The sequence below is a fragment of the Gobio gobio genome, assembly GCF_949357685.1.
Source record: "Gobio gobio genome assembly, contig: scaffold_121, whole genome shotgun sequence".
Lineage (NCBI taxonomy): Eukaryota > Metazoa > Chordata > Actinopteri > Cypriniformes > Gobionidae > Gobio > Gobio gobio.
The window spans coordinates 3389-27913 of NW_027645596.1; the positions used below are offsets into that span (position 1 = coordinate 3389).

Consider the following 24525-nt stretch of genomic DNA (forward strand, 5'->3'; position numbering starts at 1 on the left):
GAGAAAAATAATAACTTCTGTACCTCTGCAAGTCACATAGCATGCAGCCATAGGGTTTCAGACTAAATGGGACTTGCAAAGGTACAGTCAGTTCCACCACATTTGCAGAATAAGGCACTCTTTCCAGGTCAAAAGCAAAGTGACAAGTCAGATACAAGCAAGGATTGATGTCAGTTTTATTGAGAAACTTTCTTTTGCCCTTGAACAATTACAGGACCAAGTGTGGCCTTGCCTTCCCACTGAACACCTAGAGAGAAGAAAAAGAGCAAAGTTAGGAGCACTTAAAACATCAAAAGCAACCTTAAAGCAAGAGCTACCGACCTCCATAGGGAGAAGCAGCAATTCCACCATCAGGACCACATGTTGAGTCACAGCAACCACAAACTTGGTCATTTCCATCAGCAGCAAACCACCTGCAACAAGACAAAGCACTTTCAACATGAGCAAAGTCAGCTTTTTAAAAAAAGAATAAGTGCAACGTACCCATTGGCAAAGGAACAGGATTTGCGCTGAGCGTCACTGGGTGCAGAAGCAATAGTTGCCTTCAGAACACATGTTATGTAGATCTACAAGGGATGACAGACAAGTCAGAAAACCAAAGCAGATGGGAAGAGAAGTCGAATTAACTCTTGTGGTACATACAGAAGGACTGGTGCTCTCCTGGAACATGAATGCCTCCAGCTGGAACTGGATCTTGTCAACCTGGGACCGAGGCATGAAGCGGGAGCTGGAAGCTGTAGCCTTGGCATCCACAAAGCACCTGACGACAAAGTCACCACAAAGAGCAACTCATGAATGTTTAAAAAGAGCAAACAAAACAGTCCTATAGCATCAAGAGCCATGACCTTACCCATGATTCTCAATGAAGGAATATCTCGGAAGGGAGTTCACGTCAGGCACCTGAGTGGCCACACAGCTGTCCACAAACACACGCAGAGGCACATGATTGTACTGCTTCACAGATGCCTCGATGTTAATAACGCCACCCAGGAAATAGGAGTATGAAGGCCTCTGGTAGGACCAATCGTCTACAAAAGAGAAGGAACACCCTAGGAAGAGCCACATTTGCAAGGTCGAAGGTCCAAAGAAAGTGCACTTACCCAGCATGAGCTTCAGGGAGAACATCAAGACTTCTTCACCAACCTTGGTTGAGGCATAAGGGACCCATGTTGGCCTCAAGGCATCACTGCTTACATTGTGTAGCCTGTGGTTCATGAAAGTACCCATTAAATGGTCTCCCAGTTGCACAAGCAGTGAAAGTCACAGAGGTCACTTACCTTTGATAGTGGCATTGAACGCCAACAATTGCACCATCGGCCCGGGTAATCGGAGTACCTGCAAGAGCCTCAGGGGTGTAGGTAAGAGAGAAGGTGTAGACAAGCTCATCCTCATTCATCTGTAAGAGATTGTAGTTAAAACAAGACAGTTCCTCATGAAGGTGTAATCATTATTATGAATGAGAGAAAGTGCATTGTGCAATACGGTGGACAAACACTTCAAGCAGGAGAAAACAACTGCAGAGCTTAAAACATGCATTGGTATGAACGGGCCTTAAGAAATGTTTATGCCAGCTGCCCTGGCATTGCAAATACAACATACAACAGCAGTGTGAACTGACGGTCCTTGAAGAGGACTTTGGATATCCTCAATTTGAACAAACAACCGATTAAGATTTAGGAGTTCTTACCATCTGCACGCTGTTGCAGTCCTGTAATTCATACTCAAAGATGAGCACCCTAGACTCAGAGTCCTGACCAGCAACAGGACATCCACCTAAAGACAGACCAGTTGGCTGGATCAACTGACCATTGCTAAACAAGTCCTGCTGGACTTCTACAAGAACCCGGTTCTCTCCGCATTGAACCGCTACGCTGCTGGGAGTCACGGGTTGCCTCAACTGGAAGTCCACCGCCAACTCGCTCTGCACCTCGGGAACGACCGGATACCTCCAATCCAAAGGCTTCACTGGACCCTGCAACAGCTGCTTCTCCTGAAGGCCAAAAGGCTCCTGTGCAAGGCCTCTGGAGGCAGGACCCAAAGGACTCTGAAATGGAGAAGCCGCTTGCAAAGGATTCCAGAGCTCTGGAGCAGAAAAGGCAGGACTTCTGAAATCTGGATCTGATTTTTGCACCATGCTTCTTGGACTTTGACTGTGCATCAAACTTCCCCACGCATCAGGCAGATCAAACACAACAATCACAACCACCACTAACACACCTCTCAGAAGCTCCATCCTAGCAAACTTTGACACAAATGCCACAACACACACCAGTGCTTGGCTTTGCCATTTTGTACAGCTTTGAATGAAGGTGGCTCATCCCCTTTTAGTTGAATTGATTGCCTTTGATTCTCCTCTGGACCTGTAGAGTTTATATGCATCTCTGGGACCCACAGCTCTGCACAATTTGTATGTCTCTCTTATCTGACAAATTGAGGGGGACATTTACATGACACCATTTTCAAATGAAACTTTAAATGCATTGTGTTCATTTACACAACAACAGTGCTTTGTGGGCCTTAAAAATGCAAACTTTTAAAAACAGGGTTTCAAAGTTTTTGAAAATGAGACCATTATTGTCTCCATGTAAACTACAAAAACATGAATTTGTGAAAACTGTGACATCATGCGCATGCATATTGCGTGTTTAGTCTATAGGCATGTAGTGTTTCTTTGCAAAGTGTCATCGCCATCTACTGGATTCTCTGCAGAGATTCTCCTAGAGATTTAATCAGATCAAGATACGTCATATTTGCACAGTCTAATCTAAAGGCCTTGGTGATGTTTTCCCTGAAGGTCGTGTCAGTGGCGGCCTCACAAAGTTCGATGGTTCGCCATGACACAGGAAGCTGTTGTAAGTCGGGCATACAATGTCCGATCTGCCCCAAACTTCAGATGTTTGATAAGAGTCCTGGCCTGAAGACATCTACATATGAGTTTCAGAATTAGGCATGGCAAAATGGCTCGATAGCGCCACCTACAACATTTCAACGAAGTGCCCCTCCCGCTACGTTTCACGTACAGGTATGAAATTCGGTACACAGCCCAATACCTACAAAAAATCTCCTGCTACAAAATCAACGACACAGAGGGAAGATAGTGAGGGAAGGGCATGAAAAAGTGAATTGAAACACAGTCATTCATTTTTGTCCACTTGCCCTCAGCTTCTTATTCTTGAACATCAGCAGTTTATGCAACTGGCCACAGACCTACGTTTTGTCAAATTTTCCACCAAAATGTCTCTAGGAAAAATGTGTGATACAAAGAGCAAGAAGAGTTAACAGGACTAAGACTTAAGTTAATGATGGGACACTAAAATGGACAAATATAATAGTAGACCCCATTTTGAAATGTGTATTTCACAAACCTAATACACCAACAGTTAGCTCTTCAAACCAGTTAAATATAATTCAAATGGGATGCATTTCCTTGACAGCATGGATACTAGTCAAATTGCCTTCCACGTTCTGTTTTTAATGGTGCAGCAACAACAAGCACAGACAGTTAAACAAAGTAGCTTATTTTGTCCAAATCTACAGAAGCGACATGGTTTAGACCAGTTAATGTCACACTCTGGAAACGGTTTATAAAGACCCCTTTCATGAGTGAAGGTTAAAAGTCAAAAAAAGTTTAAAACATTTTAGACCGCATTTACACCTGTATTTAGCATAGTCCACTTGTGATTGGACTGATAAACGCTTTAGTACCAGGTGTAAACAGGCCCTCAGACAGCAACTCAGGTGTGATACACCAGTTAAGGGACTAAACCAGCTTTTATTAAAGCACCAGTCTACTTTTCAATAAACATTGGGGCTAGCCTAAAGAAAAAAGGCTGGTCACAATTTGGGATTAAAAAGGACAATGCAGGTTGATACTGATTTCATTGCAGATGCAATGCTGTACTTGCATGACTTCGGGGGGCTTTCAAATAGCATTAGCAAAAAACAGAGGGACTTGGCATGCTTGAATATCAGTACAAGCAGTTATGTTAGTCCAGCCATAAAGCCACAAGTAGAGACCAAAACAGATTCCATTAAGAACAGGGACCCAGGTTAGCAACTGGAACTTGGCAAATAGGTCAGGTTTGGGCAGAAACTTGGCTTGTTTAGTTCAAGTCAAGCATAACCTTGAAGCAAAAAAAGGGAACTCTGGTTTAGTAGTGTAGCCCAATAAATCAAACTGAGAACAGTCATGAAAGATCAATACCAAAGAGACAGTTGAGTTAAGAAGTTTATTAAAACTACTAAAGTCACATGACCAGGTTAACTTCTCCACTAGACACCACAGTTTGCCCACTAGAGATGGTCTTGACGTTAGCATCTCTTCCTGGAAAAGAAGTGGTAGAATCGTGAGGCATTTAAAAACCAAATTCTCATGGTTCCTGAAGTCAGTTTACAACAAGCACTCACTTTTCCTAGTGCAGCTTTGCTCACAGGAGCCAGAAGAGGGATGGCACACTGCTGTACTACAGTGGATGAAGATCTAACAGAGGGGGGAAAGGGATAAGCCACGGAAAGAAAAACAACACCTAATATTAAGGATTCAGGTAAGGCTGCAGAGCATACGGTTTCCTGTAGAGGAGCCAGTGATGCTGGATCCACAAATGTGAACATCTTCACAACAAAGCGCTTGTAGTGTGTTGGGAACTGAAGACCAGAAGATCCAGCCACCGGAACCAATGAGGTCAGGTAACGGTCATCCTGGTAAGGGCATCTGAAAGGTAAAGAGGCAGTCAGAAGTGCCTTACAGCACACTAGATGGATAAAGACTGGCCTTACTCACCCATCGACCAGAAGGTCCCACTGGGGTAGACTGAGTGGACTGGGGGTTGATGTCGCCCAGCAACGTCCCAGCATTAGGACAATGTTGGGGTCGGTCCTCTCCAAAATGCGCACCTCAACATACACAGGCTCCCGCAGGACTTTTGTGACGGGATAATCAGCATCACCGTAGTAGGACGTGTATGCCTCATCCCCTGAGGAAGAAAACCAGCGTTTAACCAGAAACTGCTGCAACCTGGAGTTTTAGAAAATACTTATGCATACTTGGACAGACACTTACCTTCTGCACAGCCTTTGGTGACACATTGACCATTTGCCAGTCTAAGCTCCACCCTGAGGGGTCCAGAAGCCGCTACTGGTGGAGGTGCAGGAACAGTGTTGACCTCCACAACCAGAGCTTCCACAGAAGTAGCAGAGTACCTACACTGGAAGAGAAGCCTAGACAACAAATAGTGAGCTTGTAGCCTTTGTCAAGGATTCATATTTTTTCTAAATAAAATAAAATGCCTACTCAAAATGGCTGTCCCTTGTGATGGAACCAAGTGGTCCGACACCCACTTCATACGAGGAGGTCATTCGGTTTTCATACACCACATATCCACCGTCCTCCTGCAAATAGTAACTGTTGGCATCCAGGCCATTCCAAGCCATGCAGAACAGAACCACAAGCAGCTACTCACCATCATGCTTGTGCCACATGCAGTGACAGGGAACTGGTATATAGCAAAGGAAGGTGTGGATCCCACAGGACTGCAAGGTGGGTCGTTTCCACCCAGGAGACGGACTGAATCCAGGCTCAAGCGAGGTAGTGTAACATCTCTTGCCACCACTACCACAAACTGACCATCTCTTATACACTGGACAGTCACTGGAACAAGGTACAAGAGCAGGTTATTACTGAGGAGTGGTTTAACATGAACACCTTTGCATTGACTCACTCTTACCTGCCTTCCCATAGAAACACTGCTGTCCGTTAAAGCAGCAGTTGATAGCTTCACACTCAGCACCACTGATACCAGGTGGGCCACATTGGATCTGCTCATAATCAGCTACAGCACATTTGTCAAGGGGCTCTGCCTGCGCCACTGGCTGCTTAGACTGAACCTGCTGATGAAACTGTTGACTAGCTTGTTGTTGAACCTGCTGAGGAAACTGTTGACTAGCTTGTTGTTGAACCTGCTGAGGAAACGGTTGACTAGCTTGTTGTTGAACCTGCTGAGGAAACTGTTGACTAGCTTGTTGTTGAACCTGCTGAGGAAACTGTTGACTAGCTTGTTGTTGAACCTTCTGAGGAAACTGTTGACTAGCTTGTTGTTGAACCTTCTGAGGAAACTGTTGACTAGCTTGTTGTTGAACCTTCTGAGGAAACTGTTGACTAGCTAGCTGTTGAACCTTCAGAGGAAACTGTTGACTAGCTTGTTGTTGAACCTTCAGAGGAAACTGTTGACTAGCTAGCTGTTGAACCTTCAGAGGAAACTGTTGACTAGCTTGTTGTTGAACCTTCAGAGGAAACTGTTGAACCTTCTGAGGAAACTGTTGACTAGCTTGTTGTTGAACCTGCTGAGGAAACTGGGGCAAATTACTCCACTGTGGAACAGCATGACAAAAAGCACAAAACCACACACAAAGTGCCAGCGATTGAACAGCACACCAGCTTCCTGCCATTGTTCAACAGCTAGTCACACTGTTGAGATGATGCCCTTTGGTCTTTTTGTATTCTACAGATTTTGGCTAATTAACGATAATCCCTCCCTCTTCATGAACAGTCATGATTCTCCAGACTTGCCCAAATGGGAGCTTATGCTACCAGAAAATTCTCATCAAAATGATACGCATGTGATGTAGGCCTATATTGACTCCAATTAGTCAGATTTGTCATATTGAAGACAAATAAAAAGGTTCATGCTCAGGTTTGCTACTGGAGCTTGCCCAAAGTACTTTGGGTAGATGTTTGGTGCATTCCGCTTTGCTTGTAGACTAGCATTACTACTTTTACAATATCTTTATATGGCAGAAATAGTAAGAGTAGTCTGTAGTTCCAAATTTAGCAACACACTCACAAACCTCCCTAAGCACTTCCCCTCGGGGCAATCCCTGTCGCCAGTTTGAAGTGTTCCACAAGTGGACAAGAGAGGTTTATGTGGACAGACCCTCGACTCCTTAGACAGAGGGGACCAGTCTACTCATATATACTTTAATTACAAAATAAATGTAACTGTAATCAGTTACTTATGAAAATGTTAATTATTACAAAGGGGGTTACATCTGAATATTTTCTGTAAAAAGCTAGGATATGTTGAATAATATGAATTTGTTGCTTTGCCTGTGCAGGATGCCTCTTGCCATTTACAGTGTTTTTTTTTTATATACAATTGCTAGGACCCATTTCTCAATACTTAGGTCACTTTTTCAAAACTCTTCACACAGTTCTCCTAACAAACTTTCAGCTCGGCACAGCAGATCATTTCACATTCAAAATGCACTAAAACTACCAAAACACAATTCTTTCCCCTAGCAAAGGTTTTCAACCAACACGCACACACTTTGTCAATCCCCAAACGGACGAGGCGTTTATACTTGACGCACTCGCCGTTGTACTATTCTGTGAAACGACAGAGGGCGACTCGGAGTAATTGTTCTATAAACCATCAGGAAACAGCAGTGAGAGAAGAATGTAGCTACACAGGTGACCATATTTATTTGAATAAACTTCACCAAAAACCACACTACAAAAGAATCGTGTAAAACTCAGTAAACCTTGATTGCTAATCATTAATACGGTGTATGCTTTCGATTTACCCCGAAAGAAAGTGAAATATGACAACCTGCCCCATAGGTGGGGCACATTAACATGACAGCTTGATGTTATCAGATACAATCAAATAAAACAACAAGACAAAATACAAATTAACTTTCAAATAAAATAATGGCATCATTAAAAATATACTAATTTCTTCTGAACATTGACTGTCATTCTTTCCTCAATAGAATAGCATAGTTCTAATAGGGGCACATTGTAACAGTTACAACATGCCCCACCTGTGCAACTGGGATTTAAACCCGTCTAGTGTCTTCTGCTGGTTAGAGCAGCATTAAAAGAACTCTCAACTTGGTCTTATTTTCAATAAACTTAAGAAATGTACGTCTGTTATGTTAAATGTTCAGTGAGAGCGTCCAAAGAATTATTAATTGGTGCAGTTTCTCTAAATAATGTTGATATGGCAACTAGTAAATACATTAGGTTTCATCATCCCGGCATGTGTGGAAAGTTAACCTGTTACAACTAGCCCCGCGTTTAAATTCCAGACGGAGAAAAATAATAACTTCTGTACCTCTGCAAGTCACATAGCATGCAGCCATAGGGTTTCAGACTAAATGGGACTTGCAAAGGTACAGTCAGTTCCACCACATTTGCAGAATAAGGCACTCTTTCCAGGTCAAAAGCAAAGTGACAAGTCAGATACAAGCAAGGATTGATGTCAGTTTTATTGAGAAACTTTCTTTTGCCCTTGAACAATTACAGGACCAAGTGTGGCCTTGCCTTCCCACTGAACACCTAGAGAGAAGAAAAAGAGCAAAGTTAGGAGCACTTAAAACATCAAAAGCAACCTTAAAGCAAGAGCTACCGACCTCCATAGGGAGAAGCAGCAATTCCACCATCAGGACCACATGTTGAGTCACAGCAACCACAAACTTGGTCATTTCCATCAGCAGCAAACCACCTGCAACAAGACAAAGCACTTTCAACATGAGCAAAGTCAGCTTTTTAAAAAAAGAATAAGTGCAACGTACCCATTGGCAAAGGAACAGGATTTGCGCTGAGCGTCACTGGGTGCAGAAGCAATAGTTGCCTTCAGAACACATGTTATGTAGATCTACAAGGGATGACAGACAAGTCAGAAAACCAAAGCAGATGGGAAGAGAAGTCGAATTAACTCTTGTGGTACATACAGAAGGACTGGTGCTCTCCTGGAACATGAATGCCTCCAGCTGGAACTGGATCTTGTCAACCTGGGACCGAGGCATGAAGCGGGAGCTGGAAGCTGTAGCCTTGGCATCCACAAAGCACCTGACGACAAAGTCACCACAAAGAGCAACTCATGAATGTTTAAAAAGAGCAAACAAAACAGTCCTATAGCATCAAGAGCCATGACCTTACCCATGATTCTCAATGAAGGAATATCTCGGAAGGGAGTTCACGTCAGGCACCTGAGTGGCCACACAGCTGTCCACAAACACACGCAGAGGCACATGATTGTACTGCTTCACAGATGCCTCGATGTTAATAACGCCACCCAGGAAATAGGAGTATGAAGGCCTCTGGTAGGACCAATCGTCTACAAAAGAGAAGGAACACCCTAGGAAGAGCCACATTTGCAAGGTCGAAGGTCCAAAGAAAGTGCACTTACCCAGCATGAGCTTCAGGGAGAACATCAAGACTTCTTCACCAACCTTGGTTGAGGCATAAGGGACCCATGTTGGCCTCAAGGCATCACTGCTTACATTGTGTAGCCTGTGGTTCATGAAAGTACCCATTAAATGGTCTCCCAGTTGCACAAGCAGTGAAAGTCACAGAGGTCACTTACCTTTGATAGTGGCATTGAACGCCAACAATTGCACCATCGGCCCGGGTAATCGGAGTACCTGCAAGAGCCTCAGGGGTGTAGGTAAGAGAGAAGGTGTAGACAAGCTCATCCTCATTCATCTGTAAGAGATTGTAGTTAAAACAAGACAGTTCCTCATGAAGGTGTAATCATTATTATGAATGAGAGAAAGTGCATTGTGCAATACGGTGGACAAACACTTCAAGCAGGAGAAAACAACTGCAGAGCTTAAAACATGCATTGGTATGAACGGGCCTTAAGAAATGTTTATGCCAGCTGCCCTGGCATTGCAAATACAACATACAACAGCAGTGTGAACTGACGGTCCTTGAAGAGGACTTTGGATATCCTCAATTTGAACAAACAACCGATTAAGATTTAGGAGTTCTTACCATCTGCACGCTGTTGCAGTCCTGTAATTCATACTCAAAGATGAGCACCCTAGACTCAGAGTCCTGACCAGCAACAGGACATCCACCTAAAGACAGACCAGTTGGCTGGATCAACTGACCATTGCTAAACAAGTCCTGCTGGACTTCTACAAGAACCCGGTTCTCTCCGCATTGAACCGCTACGCTGCTGGGAGTCACGGGTTGCCTCAACTGGAAGTCCACCGCCAACTCGCTCTGCACCTCGGGAACGACCGGATACCTCCAATCCAAAGGCTTCACTGGACCCTGCAACAGCTGCTTCTCCTGAAGGCCAAAAGGCTCCTGTGCAAGGCCTCTGGAGGCAGGACCCAAAGGACTCTGAAATGGAGAAGCCGCTTGCAAAGGATTCCAGAGCTCTGGAGCAGAAAAGGCAGGACTTCTGAAATCTGGATCTGATTTTTGCACCATGCTTCTTGGACTTTGACTGTGCATCAAACTTCCCCACGCATCAGGCAGATCAAACACAACAATCACAACCACCACTAACACACCTCTCAGAAGCTCCATCCTAGCAAACTTTGACACAAATGCCACAACACACACCAGTGCTTGGCTTTGCCATTTTGTACAGCTTTGAATGAAGGTGGCTCATCCCCTTTTAGTTGAATTGATTGCCTTTGATTCTCCTCTGGACCTGTAGAGTTTATATGCATCTCTGGGACCCACAGCTCTGCACAATTTGTATGTCTCTCTTATCTGACAAATTGAGGGGGACATTTACATGACACCATTTTCAAATGAAACTTTAAATGCATTGTGTTCATTTACACAACAACAGTGCTTTGTGGGCCTTAAAAATGCAAACTTTTAAAAACAGGGTTTCAAAGTTTTTGAAAATGAGACCATTATTGTCTCCATGTAAACTACAAAAACATGAATTTGTGAAAACTGTGACATCATGCGCATGCATATTGCGTGTTTAGTCTATAGGCACGTAGTGTTTCTTTGCAAAGTGTCATCGCCATCTACTGGATTCTCTGCAGAGATTCTCCTAGAGATTTAATCAGATCAAGATACGTCATATTTGCACAGTCTAATCTAAAGGCCTTGGTGATGTTTTCCCTGAAGGTCGTGTCAGTGGCGGCCTCACAAAGTTCGATGGTTCGCCATGACACAGGAAGCTGTTGTAAGTCGGGCATACAATGTCCGATCTGCCCCAAACTTCAGATGTTTGATAAGAGTCCTGGCCTGAAGACATCTACATATGAGTTTCAGAATTAGGCATGGCAAAATGGCTCGATAGCGCCACCTACAACATTTCAACGAAGTGCCCCTCCCGCTACGTTTCACGTACAGGTATGAAATTCGGTACACAGCCCAATACCTACAAAAAATCTCCTGCTACAAAATCAACGACACAGAGGGAAGATAGTGAGGGAAGGGCATGAAAAAGTGAATTGAAACACAGTCATTCATTTTTGTCCACTTGCCCTCAGCTTCTTATTCTTGAACATCAGCAGTTTATGCAACTGGCCACAGACCTACGTTTTGTCAAATTTTCCACCAAAATGTCTCTAGGAAAAATGTGTGATACAAAGAGCAAGAAGAGTTAACAGGACTAAGACTTAAGTTAATGATGGGACACTAAAATGGACAAATATAATAGTAGACCCCATTTTGAAATGTGTATTTCACAAACCTAATACACCAACAGTTAGCTCTTCAAACCAGTTAAATATAATTCAAATGGGATGCATTTCCTTGACAGCATGGATACTAGTCAAATTGCCTTCCACGTTCTGTTTTTAATGGTGCAGCAACAACAAGCACAGACAGTTAAACAAAGTAGCTTATTTTGTCCAAATCTACAGAAGCGACATGGTTTAGACCAGTTAATGTCACACTCTGGAAACGGTTTATAAAGACCCCTTTCATGAGTGAAGGTTAAAAGTCAAAAAAGTTTAAAACATTTTAGACCGCATTTACACCTGTATTTAGCATAGTCCACTTGTGATTGGACTGATAAACGCTTTAGTACCAGGTGTAAACAGGCCCTCAGACAGCAACTCAGGTGTGATACACCAGTTAAGGGACTAAACCAGCTTTTATTAAAGCACCAGTCTACTTTTCAATAAACATTGGGGCTAGCCTAAAGAAAAAAGGCTGGTCACAATTTGGGATTAAAAAGGACAATGCAGGTTGATACTGATTTCATTGCAGATGCAATGCTGTACTTGCATGACTTCGGGGGGCTTTCAAATAGCATTAGCAAAAAACAGAGGGACTTGGCATGCTTGAATATCAGTACAAGCAGTTATGTTAGTCCAGCCATAAAGCCACAAGTAGAGACCAAAACAGATTCCATTAAGAACAGGGACCCAGGTTAGCAACTGGAACTTGGCAAATAGGTCAGGTTTGGGCAGAAACTTGGCTTGTTTAGTTCAAGTCAAGCATAACCTTGAAGCAAAAAAAGGGAACTCTGGTTTAGTAGTGTAGCCCAATAAATCAAACTGAGAACAGTCATGAAAGATCAATACCAAAGAGACAGTTGAGTTAAGAAGTTTATTAAAACTACTAAAGTCACATGACCAGGTTAACTTCTCCACTAGACACCACAGTTTGCCCACTAGAGATGGTCTTGACGTTAGCATCTCTTCCTGGAAAAGAAGTGGTAGAATCGTGAGGCATTTAAAAACCAAATTCTCATGGTTCCTGAAGTCAGTTTACAACAAGCACTCACTTTTCCTAGTGCAGCTTTGCTCACAGGAGCCAGAAGAGGGATGGCACACTGCTGTACTACAGTGGATGAAGATCTAACAGAGGGGGGAAAGGGATAAGCCACGGAAAGAAAAACAACACCTAATATTAAGGATTCAGGTAAGGCTGCAGAGCATACGGTTTCCTGTAGAGGAGCCAGTGATGCTGGATCCACAAATGTGAACATCTTCACAACAAAGCGCTTGTAGTGGGTTGGGAACTGAAGACCAGAAGATCCAGCCACCGGAACCAATGAGGTCAGGTAACGGTCATCCTGGTAAGGGCATCTGAAAGGTAAAGAGGCAGTCAGAAGTGCCTTACAGCACACTAGATGGATAAAGACTGGCCTTACTCACCCATCGACCAGAAGGTCCCACTGGGGTAGACTGAGTGGACTGGGGGTTGATGTCGCCCAGCAACGTCCCAGCATTAGGACAATGTTGGGGTCGGTCCTCTCCAAAATGCGCACCTCAACATACACAGGCTCCCGCAGGACTTTTGTGACGGGATAATCAGCATCACCGTAGTAGGACGTGTATGCCTCATCCCCTGAGGAAGAAAACCAGCGTTTAACCAGAAACTGCTGCAACCTGGAGTTTTAGAAAATACTTATGCATACTTGGACAGACACTTACCTTCTGCACAGCCTTTGGTGACACATTGACCATTTGCCAGTCTAAGCTCCACCCTGAGGGGTCCAGAAGCCGCTACTGGTGGAGGTGCAGGAACAGTGTTGACCTCCACAACCAGAGCTTCCACAGAAGTAGCAGAGTACCTACACTGGAAGAGAAGCCTAGACAACAAATAGTGAGCTTGTAGCCTTTGTCAAGGATTCATATTTTTTCTAAATAAAATAAAATGCCTACTCAAAATGGCTGTCCCTTGTGATGGAACCAAGTGGTCCGACACCCACTTCATACGAGGAGGTCATTCGGTTTTCATACACCACATATCCACCGTCCTCCTGCAAATAGTAACTGTTGGCATCCAGGCCATTCCAAGCCATGCAGAACAGAACCACAAGCAGCTACTCACCATCATGCTTGTGCCACATGCAGTGACAGGGAACTGGTATATAGCAAAGGAAGGTGTGGATCCCACAGGACTGCAAGGTGGGTCGTTTCCACCCAGGAGACGGACTGAATCCAGGCTCAAGCGAGGTAGTGTAACATCTCTTGCCACCACTACCACAAACTGACCATCTCTTATACACTGGACAGTCACTGGAACAAGGTACAAGAGCAGGTTATTACTGAGGAGTGGTTTAACATGAACACCTTTGCATTGACTCACTCTTACCTGCCTTCCCATAGAAACACTGCTGTCCGTTAAAGCAGCAGTTGATAGCTTCACACTCAGCACCACTGATACCAGGTGGGCCACATTGGATCTGCTCATAATCAGCTACAGCACATTTGTCAAGGGGCTCTGCCTGCGCCACTGGCTGCTTAGACTGAACCTGCTGATGAAACTGTTGACTAGCTTGTTGTTGAACCTGCTGAGGAAACTGTTGACTAGCTTGTTGTTGAACCTGCTGAGGAAACGGTTGACTAGCTTGTTGTTGAACCTGCTGAGGAAACGGTTGACTAGCTTGTTGTTGAACCTGCTGAGGAAACTGTTGACTAGCTTGTTGTTGAACCTGCTGAGGAAACTGTTGACTAGCTTGTTGTTGAACCTTCTGAGGAAACTGTTGACTAGCTTGTTGTTGAACCTTCTGAGGAAACTGTTGACTAGCTTGTTGTTGAACCTTCTGAGGAAACTGTTGACTAGCTTGTTGTTGAACCTTCTGAGGAAACTGTTGACTAGCTAGCTGTTGAACCTTCAGAGGAAACTGTTGACTAGCTTGTTGTTGAACCTTCAGAGGAAACTGTTGACTAGCTAGCTGTTGAACCTTCAGAGGAAACTGTTGACTAGCTTGTTGTTGAACCTTCAGAGGAAACTGTTGAACCTTCTGAGGAAACTGTTGACTAGCTTGTTGTTGAACCTTCTGAGGAAACTGTTGACTAGCTTGTTGTTGAACCTGCTGAGGAAACTGGGGCAAATTACTCCACTGTGGAACAGCATGACAAAAAGCACAAAACCACACACAAAGTGCCAGCGATTGAACAGCACACCAGCTTCCTGCCATTGTTCAACAGCTAGTCACACTGTTGAGATGATGCCCTTTGGTCTTTTTGTATTCTACAGATTTTGGCTAATTAACGATAATCCCTCCCTCTTAATGAACAGTCATGATTCTCCAGACTTGCCCAAATGGGAGCTTATGCTACCAGAAAATTCTCATCAAAATGATACGCATGTGATGTAGGCCTATATTGACTCCAATTAGTCAGATTTGTCATATTGAAGACAAATAAAAAGGTTCATGCTCAGGTTTGCTACTGGAGCTTGCCCAAAGTACTTTGGGTAGATGTTTGGTGCATTCCGCTTTGCTTGTAGACTAGCATTACTACTTTTACAATATCTTTATATGGCAGAAATAGTAAGAGTAGTCTGTAGTTCCAAATTTAGCAACACACTCACAAACCTCCCTAAGCACTTCCCCTCGGGGCAATCCCTGTCGCCAGTTTGAAGTGTTCCACAAGTGGACAAGAGAGGTTTATGTGGACAGACCCTCGACTCCTTAGACAGAGGGGACCAGTCTACTCATATATACTTTAATTACAAAATAAATGTAACTGTAATCAGTTACTTATGAAAATGTTAATTATTACAAAGGGGGTTACATCTGAATATTTTCTGTAAAAAGCTAGGATATGTTGAATAATATGAATTTGTTGCTTTGCCTGTGCAGGATGCCTCTTGCCATTTACAGTGTTTTTTTTTTATATACAATTGCTAGGACCCATTTCTCAATACTTAGGTCACTTTTTCAAAACTCTTCACACAGTTCTCCTAACAAACTTTCAGCTCGGCACAGCAGATCATTTCACATTCAAAATGCACTAAAACTACCAAAACACAATTCTTTCCCCTAGCAAAGGTTTTCAACCAACACGCACACACTTTGTCAATCCCCAAACGGACGAGGCGTTTATACTTGACGCACTCGCCGTTGTACTATTCTGTGAAACGACAGAGGGCGACTCGGAGTAATTGTTCTATAAACCATCAGGAAACAGCAGTGAGAGAAGAATGTAGCTACACAGGTGACCATATTTATTTGAATAAACTTCACCAAAAACCAAACTACAAAAGAATCGTGTAAAACTCAGTAAACCTTGATTGCTAATCATTAATACGGTGTATGCTTTCGATTTACCCCGAAAGAAAGTGAAATATGACAACCTGCCCCATAGGTGGGGCACATTAACATGACAGCTTGATGTTATCAGATACAATCAAATAAAACAACAAGACAAAATACAAATTAACTTTCAAATAAAATAATGGCATCATTAAAAATATACTAATTTCTTCTGAACATTGACTGTCATTCTTTCCTCAATAGAATAGCATAGTTCTAATAGGGGCACATTGTAACAGTTACAACATGCCCCACCTGTGCAACTGGGATTTAAACCCGTCTAGTGTCTTCTGCTGGTTAGAGCAGCATTAAAAGAACTCTCAACTTGGTCTTATTTTCAATAAACTTAAGAAATGTACGTCTGTTATGTTAAATGTTCAGTGAGAGCGTCCAAAGAATTATTAATTGGTGCAGTTTCTCTAAATAATGTTGATATGGCAACTAGTAAATACATTAGGTTTCATCATCCCGGCATGTGTGGAAAGTTAACCTGTTACAACTAGCCCCGCGTTTAAATTCCAGACGGAGAAAAATAATAACTTCTGTACCTCTGCAAGTCACATAGCATGCAGCCATAGGGTTTCAGACTAAATGGGACTTGCAAAGGTACAGTCAGTTCCACCACATTTGCAGAATAAGGCACTCTTTCCAGGTCAAAAGCAAAGTGACAAGTCAGATACAAGCAAGGATTGATGTCAGTTTTATTGAGAAACTTTCTTTTGCCCTTGAACAATTACAGGACCAAGTGTGGCCTTGCCTTCCCACTGAACACCTAGAGAGAAGAAAAAGAGCAAAGTTAGGAGCACTTAAAACATCAAAAGCAACCTTAAAGCAAGAGCTACCGACCTCCATAGGGAGAAGCAGCAATTCCACCATCAGGACCACATGTTGAGTCACAGCAACCACAAACTTGGTCATTTCCATCAGCAGCAAACCACCTGCAACAAGACAAAGCACTTTCAACATGAGCAAAGTCAGCTTTTTAAAAAAAGAATAAGTGCAACGTACCCATTGACAAAGGAACAGGATTTGCGCTGAGCGTCACTGGGTGCAGAAGCAATAGTTGCCTTCAGAACACATGTTATGTAGATCTACAAGGGATGACAGACAAGTCAGAAAACCAAAGCAGATGGGAAGAGAAGTCGAATTAACTCTTGTGGTACATACAGAAGGACTGGTGCTCTCCTGGAACATGAATGCCTCCAGCTGGAACTGGATCTTGTCAACCTGGGACCGAGGCATGAAGCGGGAGCTGGAAGCTGTAGCCTTGGCATCCACAAAGCACCTGACGACAAAGTCACCACAAAGAGCAACTCATGAATGTTTAAAAAGAGCAAACAAAACAGTCCTATAGCATCAAGAGCCATGACCTTACCCATGATTCTCAATGAAGGAATATCTCGGAAGGGAGTTCACGTCAGGCACCTGAGTGGCCACACAGCTGTCCACAAACACACGCAGAGGCACATGATTGTACTGCTTCACAGATGCCTCGATGTTAATAACGCCACCCAGGAAATAGGAGTATGAAGGCCTCTGGTAGGACCAATCGTCTACAAAAGAGAAGGAACACCCTAGGAAGAGCCACATTTGCAAGGTCGAAGGTCCAAAGAAAGTGCACTTACCCAGCATGAGCTTCAGGGAGAACATCAAGACTTCTTCACCAACCTTGGTTGAGGCATAAGGGACCCATGTTGGCCTCAAGGCATCACTGCTTACATTGTGTAGCCTGTGGTTCATGAAAGTACCCATTAAATGGTCTCCCAGTTGCACAAGCAGTGAAAGTCACAGAGGTCACTTACCTTTGATAGTGGCATTGAACGCCAACAATTGCACCATCGGCCCGGGTAATCGGAGTACCTGCAAGAGCCTCAGGGGTGTAGGTAAGAGAGAAGGTGTAGACAAGCTCATCCTCATTCATCTGTAAGAGATTGTAGTTAAAACAAGACAGTTCCTCATGAAGGTGTAATCATTATTATGAATGAGAGAAAGTGCATTGTGCAATACGGTGGACAAACACTTCAAGCAGGAGAAAACAACTGCAGAGCTTAAAACATGCATTGGTATGAACGGGCCTTAAGAAATGTTTATGCCAGCTGCCCTGGCATTGCAAATACAACATACAACAGCAGTGTGAACTGACGGTCCTTGAAGAGGACTTTGGATATCCTCAATTTGAACAAACAACCGATTAAGATTTAGGAGTTCTTACCATCTGCACGCTGTTGCAGTCCTGTAATTCATACTCAAAGATGAGCACCCTAGACTCAGAGTCCTGACCAGCAACAGGACATCCACCTAAAGACAGACCAGTTGGCTGGATCAACTGACCATTGCTAAACAAGTCCTGCTGGACTTCTACAAGAACCCGGTTCTCTCCGCATTGAACCGCTACGCTGCTGGGAGTCACGGGTTGCCTCAACTGGAAGTCCACCGCCAACTCGCTCTGCACCTCGGGAACGACCGGATACCTCCAATCCAAAGGCTTCACTGGACCCTGCAACAGCTGCTTCTCCTGAAGGCCAAAAGGCTCCTGTGCAAGGCCTCTGGAGGCAGGACCCAAAGGACTCTGAAATGGAGAAGCCGCTTGCAAAGGATTCCAGAGCTCTGGAGCAGAAAAGGCAGGACTTCTGAAATCTGGATCTGATTTTTGCACCATGCTTCTTGGACTTTGACTGTGCATCAAACTTCCCCACGCATCAGGCAGATCAAACACAACAATCACAACCACCACTAACACACCTCTCAGAAGCTCCATCCTAGCAAACTTTGACACAAATGCCACAACACACACCAGTGCTTGGCTTTGCCATTTTGTACAGCTTTGAATGAAGGTGGCTCATCCCCTTTTAGTTGAATTGATTGCCTTTGATTCTCCTCTGGACCTGTAGAGTTTATATGCATCTCTGGGACCCACAGCTCTGCACAATTTGTATGTCTCTCTTATCTGACAAATTGAGGGGGACATTTACATGACACCATTTTCAAATGAAACTTTAAATGCATTGTGTTCATTTACACAACAACAGTGCTTTGTGGGCCTTAAAAATGCAAACTTTTAAAAACAGGGTTTCAAAGTTTTTGAAAATGAGACCATTATTGTCTCCATGTAAACTACAAAAACATGAATTTGTGAAAACTGTGACATCATGCGCATGCATATTGCGTGTTTAGTCTATAGGCCAGGTTAATTAGCCAAAATCTGTAGAATACAAAAAGACCAAAGGGCATCATCTCAACAGTGTGACTAGCTGTTGAACAATGGCAGGAAGCTGGTGTGCTGTTCAATCGCTGGCACTTTGTGTGTGGTTTTGTGCTTTTTGTCATGCTGTTCCACAGTGGAGTAATTTGCCCCAGTTTCCTCAGCAGGTTCAACAACAAGCTAGTCAACAGTTTCCTCAGAAGGTTCAACAACAAGCTAGTCAACAGTTTCCTCAGAAGGTTCAACAACAAGCTAGTCAACAGTTTCCTCAGAAGGTTCAACAACAAGCTAGTCAACAGTTTCCTCAGAAGGTTCAACAACAAGCTAGTCAACAGTTTCCTCAGCAGGTTCAACAACAAGCTAGTCAACAGTTTCCTCAGCAGGTTCAACAACAAGCTAGTCAACAGTTTCCTCAGCAGGTTCAACAACAAGCTAGTCAACAGTTTCCTCAGCAGGTTCAACAACAAGCTAGTCAACAGTTTCCTCAGCAGGTTCAACAACAAGCTAGTCAACAGTTTCATCAGCAGGTTCAGTCTAAGCAGCCAGTGGCGCAGGCAGAGCCCCTTGACAAATGTGCTGTAGCTGATTATGAGCAGATCCAATGTGGCCCACCTGGTATCAGTGGTGCTGAGTGTGAAGCTATCAACTGCTGCTTTAACGGACAGCAGTGTTTCTATGGGAAGGCAGGTAAGAGTGAGTCAATGCAAAGGTGTTCATGTTAAACCACTCCTCAGTAATAACCTGCTCTTGTACCTTGTTCCAGTGACTGTCCAGTGTATAAGAGATGGTCAGTTTGTGGTAGTGGTGGCAAGAGATGTTACACTACCTCGCTTGAGCCTGGATTCAGTCCGTCTCCTGGGTGGAAACGACCCACCTTGCAGTCCTGTGGGATCCACACCTTCCTTTGCTATATACCAGTTCCCTGTCACTGCATGTGGCACAAGCATGATGGTGAGTAGCTGCTTGTGGTTCTGTTCTGCATGGCTTGGAATGGCCTGGATGCCAACAGTTACTATTTGCAGGAGGACGGTGGATATGTGGTGTATGAAAACCGAATGACCTCCTCGTATGAAGTGGGTGTCGGACCACTTGGTTCCATCACAAGGGACAGCCATTTTGAGTAGGCATTTTATTTTATTTAGAAAAAATATGAATCCTTGACAAAGGCTACAAGCTCACTATTTGTTGTCTAGGCTTCTCTTCCAGTGTAGGTACTCTGCTACTTCTGTGGAAGCTCTGGTTGTGGAGGTCAACACTGTTCCTGCACCTCCACCAGTAGCGGCTTCTGGACCCCTCAGGGTGGAGCTTAGACTGGCAAATGGTCAATGTGTCACCAAAGGCTGTGCAGAAGGTAAGTGTCTGTCCAAGTATGCATAAGTATTTTCTAAAACTCCAGGTTGCAGCAGTTTCTGGTTAAACGCTGGTTTTCTTCCTCAGGGGATGAGGCATACACGTCCTACTACGGTGATGCTGATTATCCCGTCACAAAAGTCCTGCGGGAGCCTGTGTATGTTGAGGTGCGCATTTTGGAGAGGACCGACCCCAACATTGTCCTAATGCTGGGACGTTGCTGGGCGACATCAACCCCCAGTCCACTCAGTCTACCCCAGTGGGACCTTCTGGTCGATGGGTGAGTAAGGCCAGTCTTTATCCATCTAGTGTGCTGTAAGGCACTTCTGACTGCCTCTTTACCTTTCAGATGCCCTTACCAGGATGACCGTTACCTGACCTCATTGGTTCCGGTGGCTGGATCTTCTGGTCTTCAGTTCCCAACCCACTACAAGCGCTTTGTTGTGAAGATGTTCACATATGTGGATCCAGCATCACTGGCTCCTCTACAGGAAACCGTATGCTCTGCAGCCTTACCTGAATCCTTAATATTAGGTGTTGTTTTTCTTTCCGTGGCTTATCCCTTTCCCCCCTCTGTTAGATCTTCATCCACTGTAGTACAGCAGTGTGCCATCCCTCTTCTGGCTCCTGTGAGCAAAGCTGCACTAGGAAAAGTGAGTGCTTGTTGTAAACTGACTTCAGGAACCATGAGAATTTGGTTTTTAAATGCCTCACGATTCTACCACTTCTTTTCCAGGAAGAGATGCTAACGTCAAGACCATCTCTAGTGGGCAAACTGTGGTGTCTAGTGGAGAAGTTAACCTGGTCATGTGACTTTAGTAGTTTTAATAAACTTCTTAACTCAACTGTCTCTTTGGTATTGATCTTTCATGACTGTTCTCAGTTTGATTTATTGGGCTACACTACTAAACCAGAGTTCCCTTTTTTTGCTTCAAGGTTATGCTTGACTTGAACTAAACAAGCCAAGTTTCTGCCCAAACCTGACCTATTTGCCAAGTTCCAGTTGCTAACCTGGGTCCCTGTTCTTAATGGAATCTGTTTTGGTCTCTACTTGTGGCTTTATGGCTGGACTAACATAACTGCTTGTACTGATATTCAAGCATGCCAAGTCCCTCTGTTTTTTGCTAATGCTATTTGAAAGCCCCCCGAAGTCATGCAAGTACAGCATTGCATCTGCAATGAAATCAGTATCAACCTGCATTGTCCTTTTTAATCCCAAATTGTGACCAGCCTTTTTTCTTTAGGCTAGCCCCAATGTTTATTGAAAAGTAGACTGGTGCTTTAATAAAAGCTGGTTTAGTCCCTTAACTGGTGTATCACACCTGAGTTGCTGTCTGAGGGCCTGTTTACACCTGGTACTAAAGCGTTTATCAGTCCAATCACAAGTGGACTATGCTAAATACAGGTGTAAATGCGGTCTAAAATGTTTTAAACTTTTTTTGACTTTTAACCTTCACTCATGAAAGGGGTCTTTATAAACCGTTTCCAGAGTGTGACATTAACTGGTCTAAACCATGTCGCTTCTGTAGATTTGGACAAAATAAGCTACTTTGTTTAACTGTCTGTGCTTGTTGTTGCTGCACCATTAAAAACAGAACGTGGAAGGCAATTTGACTAGTATCCATGCTGTCAAGGAAATGCATCCCATTTGAATTATATTTAACTGGTTTGAAGAGCTAACTGTTGGTGTATTAGGTTTGTGAAATACACATTTCAAAATGGGGTCTACTATTATATTTGTCCATTTTAGTGTCCCATCATTAACTTAAGTCTTAGTCCTGTTAACTCTTCTTGCTCTTTGTATCACACATTTTTCCTAGAGACATTTTGGTGGAAAATTTGACAAAACGTAGGTCTGTGGCCAGTTGCATAAACTGCTGATGTTCAAGAATAAGAAGCTGAGGGCAAGTGGACAAAAATGAATGACTGTGTTTCAATTCACTTTTTCATGCCCTTCCCTCACTATCTTCCCTCTGTGTCGTTGATTTTGTAGCAGGAGATTTTTTGTAGGTATTGGGCTGTGTACCGAATTTCATACCTGTACGTGAAACGTAGCGGGAGGGGCACTTCGTTGAAATGTTGTAGGTGGCGCTATCGAGCCATTTTGCCATGCCTAATTCTGAAACTCATATGTAGATGTCTTCAGGCCAGGACTCTTATCAAACATCTGAAGTTTGGGGCAGATCGGACATTGTATGCCCGACTTACAACAGCTTCCTGTGTCATGGCGAACCATCGAACTTTGTGAGGCCGCCACTGACACGACCTTCAGGGAAAACATCACCAAGGCCTTTAGATTAGACTGTGCAAATATGACGTATCTTGATCTGATTAAATCTCTAGGAGAATCTCTGCAGAGAATCCAGTAGATGGCGATGACACTTTGCAAAGAAACACTACGTGCCTATAGACTAAACACGCAATATGCATGCGCATGATGTCACAGTTTTCACAAATTCATGTTTTTGTAGTTTACATGGAGACAATAATGGTCTCATTTTCAAAAACTTTGAAACCCTGTTTTTAAAAGTTTGCATTTTTAAGGCCCACAAAGCACTGTTGTTGTGTAAATGAACACAATGCATTTAAAGTTTCATTTGAAAATGGTGTCATGTAAATGTCCCCCTCAATTTGTCAGATAAGAGAGACATACAAATTGTGCAGAGCTGTGGGTCCCAGAGATGCATATAAACTCTACAGGTCCAGAGGAGAATCAAAGGCAATCAATTCAACTAAAAGGGGATGAGCCACCTTCATTCAAAGCTGTACAAAATGGCAAAGCCAAGCACTGGTGTGTGTTGTGGCATTTGTGTCAAAGTTTGCTAGGATGGAGCTTCTGAGAGGTGTGTTAGTGGTGGTTGTGATTGTTGTGTTTGATCTGCCTGATGCGTGGGGAAGTTTGATGCACAGTCAAAGTCCAAGAAGCATGGTGCAAAAATCAGATCCAGATTTCAGAAGTCCTGCCTTTTCTGCTCCAGAGCTCTGGAATCCTTTGCAAGCGGCTTCTCCATTTCAGAGTCCTTTGGGTCCTGCCTCCAGAGGCCTTGCACAGGAGCCTTTTGGCCTTCAGGAGAAGCAGCTGTTGCAGGGTCCAGTGAAGCCTTTGGATTGGAGGTATCCGGTCGTTCCCGAGGTGCAGAGCGAGTTGGCGGTGGACTTCCAGTTGAGGCAACCCGTGACTCCCAGCAGCGTAGCGGTTCAATGCGGAGAGAACCGGGTTCTTGTAGAAGTCCAGCAGGACTTGTTTAGCAATGGTCAGTTGATCCAGCCAACTGGTCTGTCTTTAGGTGGATGTCCTGTTGCTGGTCAGGACTCTGAGTCTAGGGTGCTCATCTTTGAGTATGAATTACAGGACTGCAACAGCGTGCAGATGGTAAGAACTCCTAAATCTTAATCGGTTGTTTGTTCAAATTGAGGATATCCAAAGTCCTCTTCAAGGACCGTCAGTTCACACTGCTGTTGTATGTTGTATTTGCAATGCCAGGGCAGCTGGCATAAACATTTCTTAAGGCCCGTTCATACCAATGCATGTTTTAAGCTCTGCAGTTGTTTTCTCCTGCTTGAAGTGTTTGTCCACCGTATTGCACAATGCACTTTCTCTCATTCATAATAATGATTACACCTTCATGAGGAACTGTCTTGTTTTAACTACAATCTCTTACAGATGAATGAGGATGAGCTTGTCTACACCTTCTCTCTTACCTACACCCCTGAGGCTCTTGCAGGTACTCCGATTACCCGGGCCGATGGTGCAATTGTTGGCGTTCAATGCCACTATCAAAGGTAAGTGACCTCTGTGACTTTCACTGCTTGTGCAACTGGGAGACCATTTAATGGGTACTTTCATGAACCACAGGCTACACAATGTAAGCAGTGATGCCTTGAGGCCAACATGGGTCCCTTATGCCTCAACCAAGGTTGGTGAAGAAGTCTTGATGTTCTCCCTGAAGCTCATGCTGGGTAAGTGCACTTTCTTTGGACCTTCGACCTTGCAAATGTGGCTCTTCCTAGGGTGTTCCTTCTCTTTTGTAGACGATTGGTCCTACCAGAGGCCTTCATACTCCTATTTCCTGGGTGGCGTTATTAACATCGAGGCATCTGTGAAGCAGTACAATCATGTGCCTCTGCGTGTGTTTGTGGACAGCTGTGTGGCCACTCAGGTGCCTGACGTGAACTCCCTTCCGAGATATTCCTTCATTGAGAATCATGGGTAAG

The 24525-nt window shown here is 43.9% G+C and overlaps 4 protein-coding genes across 4 annotated transcripts; 2 read left to right on the top strand and 2 right to left on the bottom strand.

The window, feature by feature from the left end:
• Positions 1 to 4390: 4390 nt before the first annotated feature.
• Positions 4391 to 17125, bottom strand: LOC307122478 (uncharacterized protein; the record flags this gene model as incomplete). Its single annotated transcript, XM_079846457.1, has 18 exons — positions 4391 to 4480; positions 4564 to 4711; positions 4781 to 4973; positions 5060 to 5217; positions 5291 to 5388; positions 5460 to 5647; positions 5724 to 5883; positions 8731 to 8841; positions 9199 to 9292; positions 9366 to 9423; positions 12495 to 12567; positions 12651 to 12798; positions 12868 to 13060; positions 13147 to 13304; positions 13378 to 13475; positions 13547 to 13734; positions 13811 to 13993; positions 17098 to 17125. The coding sequence occupies 18 exons, from the start codon at positions 17123 to 17125 to the stop codon at positions 4391 to 4393; spliced, it is 2367 nt and encodes a 788-aa protein (XP_079702583.1).
• Positions 17126 to 17129: 4 nt separating this feature from the next.
• Positions 17130 to 18141, bottom strand: LOC307122479 (zona pellucida sperm-binding protein 3-like; the record flags this gene model as incomplete). Its single annotated transcript, XM_079846458.1, has 2 exons — positions 17130 to 17273; positions 18055 to 18141. Coding segments are annotated over 2 exons (231 nt in total), but the record flags the coding sequence as incomplete, so codon positions are not given.
• Positions 18142 to 19487: 1346 nt separating this feature from the next.
• LOC307122480 (zona pellucida sperm-binding protein 4-like) lies at positions 19488 to 20980 on the top strand (the record flags this gene model as incomplete). The annotated part of the gene is made up of 7 exons (XM_079846459.1): positions 19488 to 19647; positions 19724 to 19911; positions 19983 to 20080; positions 20154 to 20311; positions 20398 to 20590; positions 20660 to 20807; positions 20891 to 20980. Coding segments are annotated over 7 exons (1035 nt in total), but the record flags the coding sequence as incomplete, so codon positions are not given.
• A 16-nt stretch (positions 20981 to 20996) lies between these two features.
• LOC307122481 (zona pellucida sperm-binding protein 3-like) lies at positions 20997 to 24524 on the top strand (the record flags this gene model as incomplete). Its single annotated transcript, XM_079846460.1, has 3 exons — positions 20997 to 21007; positions 23425 to 23545; positions 24381 to 24524. The coding sequence occupies 3 exons, from the start codon at positions 20997 to 20999 to the stop codon at positions 24522 to 24524; spliced, it is 276 nt and encodes a 91-aa protein (XP_079702586.1).
• Position 24525: the final 1 nt, after the last annotated feature.